This window comes from Oryza sativa, chromosome 3 (assembly GCF_034140825.1).
Source record: "Oryza sativa Japonica Group chromosome 3, ASM3414082v1".
Taxonomy (NCBI): domain Eukaryota; kingdom Viridiplantae; phylum Streptophyta; class Magnoliopsida; order Poales; family Poaceae; genus Oryza; species Oryza sativa.
Window position 1 is genome coordinate 32,593,485 of NC_089037.1, and position 8,095 is coordinate 32,601,579.

Below are 8,095 nucleotides of genomic sequence, written 5' to 3' on the forward strand. Positions count from 1 at the left end.
CTAGCACAATCCTATAGTCCAAATGACAAGATACTTTTATTCTAAAGGAGCCCTTGGATGGAGTGGAAGAGAAACATAAGAATTAAACGAGAGATTGTCAAAAATGATTTTTTCTAACTTATTGGACCTCATGTTGGAAACCCTCCAAAATCCTATGATTTTAGAAAATCCTGTAGAATTTCAAATAAATTTAGAAATACTATTTTTTATTCAAAAGAATCATATATAAACCTTTCATATACAATAATCAAATCCTTTGAAATTTTTCAAAGATATATTTTTTTCCATACGAGCCCTTTCTTCCAAACCATCCAAGCGAGAGGGGGGAGGGGTGCGTGGGGGAGAAGGCAAAAAACCCTCGCAGAACATGTGAAGGCGTGGTTGGGCCAGGCGCCCCCAGAAAACCCAAATTTCAGCCCACGCAAAACCAAAACCAGGCGAGCGAGGCAGCGAGCGAGCCCCCTCCACCCACCCGTGCGCCACGGCCGCAGTGACAGAGCCGAGCGAGACGAGACCCAGACCGAGCGAGCGAGCAGGCGGGCGGCGCGGCGATGGTGTCGGACTCGGAGCTGGTGGAGCGGCTGCGGGAGGTGCTGCGGTCGTCCGACCTCAACACCACCACCACCGCCATCCTGCGCCGCCGCCTCGAGGAGGACTTCGGCGTCGACCTCTCCGACAAGAAGCTCTTCATCCGCGAGCAGGTCGACCTCCTCCTCTCCGAGGTCGCCGGCAAGGCCGAGCAGGAGGAGGCGGAGGTGCCCAAGGAGGAGGAGCCCGAGACCGGGGCGGAGGCAGCGGGTGGAGAGCCAGGGGGCGCTGAAGGGGAGGGGGAAGAAGAGGAGGAGGAAGAGGAAGAGGAGGAGGAGGAGGAGGAGGAGGAAGACAGTAGCGGCAGCCGGAAGAAGCGGCGGTGAGGGGCTTTTTCGCTCTCCATCTCTCTCTCGCTGCATTCGATGCGTTCTGTAGGGTCCTCTGGGCGCGCCTGCCTCGTCGATTTGTCGGAAAATGTGGCTGCTCTGTGCGTTCCGTGCCTGGTGTTCGATGCGAGCAGTGCTGGAGATTTGGGGGCTTTCGTGCGTGATGATTTGATCTTTGCTCGGAGGGTTCTGGGGTTGCATTACATCCTAAGTTTTTTTGTTACTACAAAAGCAAAGCAGTTCTCTAGTTGGGGAAATGCCTTATGGGTCTGCTTGGTGATGTGATTTTGTCCAAATTAGTGAGCTATTGCAAAGATTTCCTTGCATTTGGTATTGCTAGTTACATCTGTGCGAAGTCGATTCGCTCTAGCTGTTCATTGCTGTAACTCGCTAGGCATTTTTTGGGTGATATTGTGCTGATTTCGCAGGATGTTCTGATTGATTTGCTGGGTCTGGCTGTTACTCTTCGAGAAGGGCGTTAGTTTTGTGCTTTAGGTGACCTACTTCCGTTCAGTTGTTGTGTTTATGGAGTATTTATGCGGTTGTGCCTGTTGTTTTTTGGTGGGTTTTAGGTTGCATAATGCTAGTTAGGAACTTAGGATGGTCTAATGCTTAGGTTCGTGGTAGGTTGATGTGTATGTGAGTTTTGCTGGGCCGCAACTGGATGCAACTTTTGTTTATGGTTACTACAACATCCTGCTGCAGTTATTTCTGCACTTCCAACTTTCCGAGTTATTCTCGATTGCAAGGAAGACAGTCACAGACCACACCACGCAAGCATATCACATTCACACACTGAACTGCACACCATAGCATATGCCTAAACTGATGAAGACTAGGGAATAATCCGTAGACCTAACAAAATTCATACCAAGCTCCATCTTGTGTGTACATTAATTTGGTTCACCTGGTAGGTTCTGATATTTAATGGAGTGGAGGCTATGATCTTTACTTATGCTAAAATTTAGTGAATATTCTATACTTGATAATTGCTGCAAAATATTCACAATCAATGGAGATGATGCGGTGATTTTACTCCTCAGTCCTTACCATTTCACCCACTTACTAGCTCAGGGACATCCCCATAGAACTGAACCCATTCTTTGTGCACTTGGTAGTAATAGTATGTTACACCGAAGTCTTGACAATTCAGGCCTTTTATTTGCACTCAAATGTTTTATCTGTTTTTTGGTTGCATGTCCTTGGTGGCTCCAGTTAGGATCTACCATGTAAACCTGTGGAAAAGTGGCAAACTGTTAGTGATTTATGTGTTGCCACGTGCTTTCATGTTACTTGGCACTCGTTTGATAGAATGTGGTGGTGTATAGGCTGACTAATATTTGTGTAGGTAGAGGAAACTTACTGGCTGGATTGAACTAAACAGGGTTTATTGAATTACGTCTGCTAAACTTCCGAGTTAGTAGGTTGGGTATTTTCTGCTCCTATTTCAGTGCTCTAATAATATTTGAAAGATGTTGAAATTATTTACTTTGATTTTTTTGCTGCTCAGATGTCTTGAAATATTTTCAGTGTTATGGAGCAGTCACCTTTAGTTCCTCTCTGTCAGGACATGGTTTTGCTATGATGAATTGAAGGGTAGATTTAGGTTTCATTGTTTCTGTTACAAGCTATGGTTTCAGATTATAATGAAATATCTTGGACAGTCCGAGACAATAAAGGAAAATCTGAGCTGATATGTGTGAGAAGATGCTAGCTGTAATCAGTTGGTATTTGTTACTGTTAATCCCTGATAGATTTTTTGAGTTCTAACACTATTAGGTTTATTATAGAGGGACTTTCATATGCCTTTTTCATTGAACTGTTGCTAACAACTACTCCCTCCGTCCCATAAAAAACCAACCTAGTACTGGATGTGACACATCCTAGTACTACGAATCTGGACATACCTCTGTCCAGATTCGTTGTACTAGAATGTGTCACATCCCGTCCTAGATTCGTTTTTTTCGGGACGGAGGGAGTAATGCATGCTGTTATTCTTATGTTGTGCTTTGGAGCTGTACTCCTGCCTGACTCATGAGATTGAGTGGCAAAGTGACTTATCATCATTGTAGATATATTTATGCAATGTTCTTTGAGCATGTCTTAGCTATTAAAGAGTTTTAAGTAATATGTTTTCCTTTCTGAATGGTCACACTATACTCAAAGAGTTTATTTATTTTTATCAATGACAATAGATCAGATGGAGCCAATACTGATGGCAAGAGAAAAGGTGGTGGCTTCACCAAATTATGTAGCATTTCCCCAACGCTTCAAGAGTTTGTTGGTGCCTCTGAGTTAGCTAGGACAGAGGTAACACCACTTGCTAATTATGGACATTTCTTAATACTTCATCAGATGAATGATAGAGTAGTTGATCGTGAAAAGGATGTAGGGTGGCGTTTTTCTTGATTTCTTTAATCTTGTGCTTATGTACCTTCAGGTAGTCAAGAAGCTTTGGGCATATATCCGAGAAAATAACTTGCAAGACCCAAGCAATAAGAGGAAGATTCTGTGTGATGAGAGATTGAAGAAGATCTTCAATGTCAACTCCATCGATATGTTCCAAATGAATAAAGCATTGACGAAACACATATGGCCATTGAATTCTGATGGTCTCTTTCTCTTTCTCTCCCCTGCCCCCCCCCCTCTCTCTCTCTCTCTCTATACACACGCGCTCGCGCACAAACACAGGAAGAAAATGGGCACACACTGTGGTCCAACTTATTACAGTGCAATTTTCAGTATACTTTCCTCAACAAGTTACCATCATCTGGCCCTTGCCTATTACATAGAGATATGTGTACTAACCCAAACAGGAAGTACATAGAACCTGCTGTTTCATGTTAATTTACTCCTGACTAGGTTGCTGATGTTGCAATATTCTTTTATTTTTCTACTAGGATAAAATTTCTGATCACTGATGAATACACTACAACACAGAATTGTGCGCGGGCACTGCAGTACATAATAAGGTTTTTGAAATCTGAGCATGGAGGTAGTAGAATTTTTTTGCAGTGAAGTGGTGAGAGAAAGTAAACAAGAAAACGCAGAAAGAAAAAAAATGACCATTAAGTAAAGGAATACGCCAAACACAAAAGCTCATGTTAAAAAAGTTTAATGATATTAGGATTTTATTTGTTGAAGTAACCTGGGCTTGACCTAGGTTGTGGCTGTATAAGTCACTCAGTCAGAGTTCTTGCAGGAGTCCAATGGGCACCTAAGTGACTTAGATGTCGACCAGGAAGGTGTCTTTGGGTTCTTATGTTTTGTGCCAATAGGTCCGTTTTATTTCTTGCTTATGACTTTTTTTTTTGTTTTACTTAGTTTTGTTTGAAAGATTACACTAGCCCTTAAATTGTTCGAGTAAGAAGCTGGACCATAAATATTTTTCATCTTTCTTATGAGTCCAGTTCCTATTGTTTCTGTTATTTGTAACAGCACTACAGCTGCTGGCATGCCTTCGCATGATTGCATCCCAGTTCAGAGCAGCATAAGGAACCATATACACTAAGTTCCAATCCATATAACCTCCAAGTGGGCAGGTGCTCACAAAATGCTGTTTTACATACTCAGCAATAAACAATCATATTTACTGTAAAGCTCACTGCGATCTTAGTGTTTCTTCTAGACTAAGCTGGACATCTTTTACTACCTGAATTGTGTTAACATTATGTGATGAAACCACAAGGGAGAATCTGTACAGCACCCATTTCTTTTGCTGCTAGCTTACCCAAACAACATATTTAAAGAAGACCGAATATCTTGTCCATTTTCACTCTTTGGTTTGTGTGGTCAAGATCAGTATAGGCCTTCATCAATACAAGAATGTATTTGTTGATAAGTCATGTACTCATGTACCTAATTGTAATTATGTACTTAATTGATGTCTTGTTATGGGACCTTCAATGCTTGCTAATTTCCTGGCCAGCTTGTGCTTATTGCCTAGGTAGCCCTCTGCCATTTAACATTCTTAAAAGGAGTAAATGGTGTCGGTGGTTCCATGCCACATAATTAGCTTCTTTGCTGATTGAACTAACTCTAGTGTACTACTCTGCCAGATCTAGCTCTGAGTACGTATTCTGATACCTTATGGTTTTTCAGGTCCTGTGACCTCTGCCTCACCTGAGAGATCAACACCCAAAGAGAAGCCTCAAAAGAGAGAAAGAAATGAAGGTTAGAAAAATTTTAATTAATTCTCCTACAACCATGATTTTCTGTTCTCATAATGTTGTCATTGAAATTTCCTATCAGGGAAGAAGCAAAAAGGTGGTTCTTCTGGGTCTGGATCTGGTTTTCTTGTGCCCCTTCAACTTTCGGATGATTTAGTGAAATTCATTGGCACTGGTGAGAGTATGCTTTCGCGATCTGATGTTGTGAAAAGAATGTGGGACTATATAAAAGAGAATAAATTACAGGTAAATATTTTCCCCCTTGATATTGATGTACTTGTTTGTTAATCTGTTCAAGGCTTTATGATACTTTGGACATCCTTATGGTGCGACATGCAATTTTTACTGTCAAATTTTATATGAAAATGTTAGTAAATGTTAAAGCATGCTATCTTATGAAGTCATTTTTCATGAGAGATCTATTTGTTATCATTTTTGTATTACCAATCTAATAGTTTTTTTTTACATATTACTACTCGAGTTAGAGAAGGTTTTGTTATTAATATTTTTGCAGGGAGAGTTAGAAAAGTTTGATCGCATGCTTTTTTGAAACATCAGACTCCCTCAGTTGCAAAATGTAGTTATTTCTGAAGTTCTAATTTGTCCCATAATTTAGCTATTCCTCCACCTACCCCCTCGTCTCAACCAATCACAACCATCTCCCATTTAATTTCTCCACCTACTTTTTCTTCTCAACCACACAATCTTCCACCATTCAATTTTACCTACTTCCTTAATTCCTGCGGAAATCTCTCGAAATGCTTACATTTTGGACGGAGGGAATATATATACATATACATACATATATATGTATGTATATGTACATACATACATATACATACATATATATGTATGTATATGTATGTATACGTATATATGTATATGTATATATATATATATATATATATATATAGGACACTCATATGGGGCACCATGGTGCCCGGGCACCATGGTATCTAATGCACAAAATCACTCAAAATTTTCAAAATTTTCAAATTGTGAGTATATACCTAGTTATAATAATTCGATTCATACCTATACCTATCAACAAAACAACTCAAATTTAACTTTATTTCACAATCCATGATTACATACCTAACTAATTATATGTATGGATGCTATATACCTAGAATCAAAATCTAACAAAAACAAGTTCAAGTTCAGGTTAAACTTGCTTTGAACTAGTTAGTAAAGTAGTTAATGTTAATACCTAAGTAATTGAAAAAGTTTCATACTCATTTGAATTGGGTATATACTCAATTTCAACAATGGTACCCGGGCACCATGGAGCACCAAACAAATTTAATATATATATATATATATATATATATATATATATATATATATATATATATATATATATAAAATACAATATTGGTTTCAATATACTTAGTGGCTTACGCTACTGATTGATTTAACAGCACATGGGAAGGGTTGCCTTGAAATGTAATGAAGAAAAACTCACTGGACGATTCAATCCTGTGGATGTATGAAAAATTATGCTTATTTCAAATGTTTGAATGTTTCTTATTTGTTTAGTCTACTGGGCTTGTATTATATTGGACGACCCCGTGCATGGTTAATGGGGCATTTATTTGGAGTAAGTAATATATAATGTTGCCCTGTTAAGGCTAACAATTAGTTGGTACTACAATGTATAGTGCCTTTACTACCCTGGACTGGACCACATGCAAGCACTCTGTAGATCCTAACTATATTTTGTTCGCATGACAACACATACAAACTACCTCAGTAGATGATCAAGTATATTGTCAAACTGAGATATATAGCGCTGGTAACGGCAGTGAGATCCTACAGCCTTGGAAAAGTGTAAACGCAGATAACTCTATTTTATGCTGGTCTGGTATACTTGTCTACTTGTTTCTAAGTTACTACAGTTGTCACCAGCCTCTGGAATGACACTTCCAATCGATAGTTTTGTTTTGAGACGTATCATTATTACATCGGTTTTTCAGTGTCACCAATCCAGACCTGAACTTTTGGTTGTCTCAATTGTTGTAACAAAACTCTTGCATTTGTTTGTTGCATGCACCTGTTAATACTTGGGAGGTTGCAAGTATTGGAATTAACCGAGTACTGAAACTTTCCTATATTGTGCTGATCCCTTTTAGCTATAGCAAATCTGACACATCAAACTTAATTGTTTTCTTCCTTTATTGTTTTCGTGGAAGGATCCTTCTGACCGGAGGAAAATAATATGTGACGAGAAGCTGAAGGATCTATTGCAAGTTGAATCATTCAATGGCTTTACTGTTTCGAAGCTGCTTGCTCCCCATTTCACCAAGACAAAGTAGTGACTTGCACCATCCAGATCTGCCAAACCCAGAAGGATGGGTAATTTTGTTTTGCAGAATGTGTAACATGAAACTGTTAGGGAACTATGTGAGAAATGTGGAATTTTAACTTGTGGGTGGGATCTCCTTCCGAAATCAACAGTAGGTTCCTAAAAATCTAATGAAGTTTGCATCTGTTGACTAACCATTTCGCTCTCCCAAAAAGATTGTAGGGACATAAAAATTACGCTTTAGATCTTCTGTGCATTCTTGCTGAGCTATTGGTCTGCCATATTATGCTGTGGGGTGAGGATAAGATTGCTTGTCTCCACAATGAGACTAGTGCTTATGGCGCCAGAAAGGCAAAAGGATATGGCACGAGCATTCCTCTGAAGACTGCAGATTGCAGGGGTTGTGAATTGGGGCTTGGACGTTGCATCGAGTCTTTCACTTTTGTGGCCGCTTTATGTGTTTGCACTGTTTTTGCACTATAGGTGGTTCCTCCATTTCTGTGGGAAAGGCCACAGCCACACGTGTGTAGGTCACTCACATTCATTTAAGCTGCTTCTGCTGCTATTAAGGGGGTGTTTGGAAAGTAGGGACTAAAGTTTAGCCCCTCTCGTAAAAGTATAAGTTCCTATGGGAGGGACTAAAATTTTTGTGAGCCTCCTTCCTAGACACCACCTAATATTGCTCGTTATTACACACATTTCAT

General features: G+C 39.9%; 1 protein-coding gene across 1 annotated transcript; it reads left to right on the forward strand.

The window, feature by feature from the left end:
* Window positions 1-466: 466 nt before the first annotated feature.
* On the forward strand, window positions 467-7,588 carry LOC107275975 (upstream activation factor subunit spp27). Its single transcript, XM_015777793.3, has 6 exons — window positions 467-910; window positions 3,113-3,227; window positions 3,358-3,529; window positions 5,019-5,090; window positions 5,169-5,332; window positions 7,279-7,588. Exons 1-6 carry the CDS (start codon window positions 552-554, stop codon window positions 7,399-7,401), a joined length of 1,005 nt encoding a protein of 334 aa, XP_015633279.1. The 5' UTR covers window positions 467-551; the 3' UTR covers window positions 7,402-7,588.
* Window positions 7,589-8,095: the final 507 nt, after the last annotated feature.

Coding starts and splice junctions, on each gene's coding strand:
- LOC107275975 (XM_015777793.3), top strand. CDS start 552: ATGGTGTCGGACTCGGAGCTGGTGGAGCGGCTGCGGGAGGTGCTGCGG. Junction 911..3,112: donor GGCAGCCGGAAGAAGCGGCG/GTGAGGGGCTTT, acceptor CAATGACAATAG/ATCAGATGGAGCCAATACTG. Junction 5,333..7,278: donor TAAAAGAGAATAAATTACAG/GTAAATATTTTC, acceptor TTTTCGTGGAAG/GATCCTTCTGACCGGAGGAA.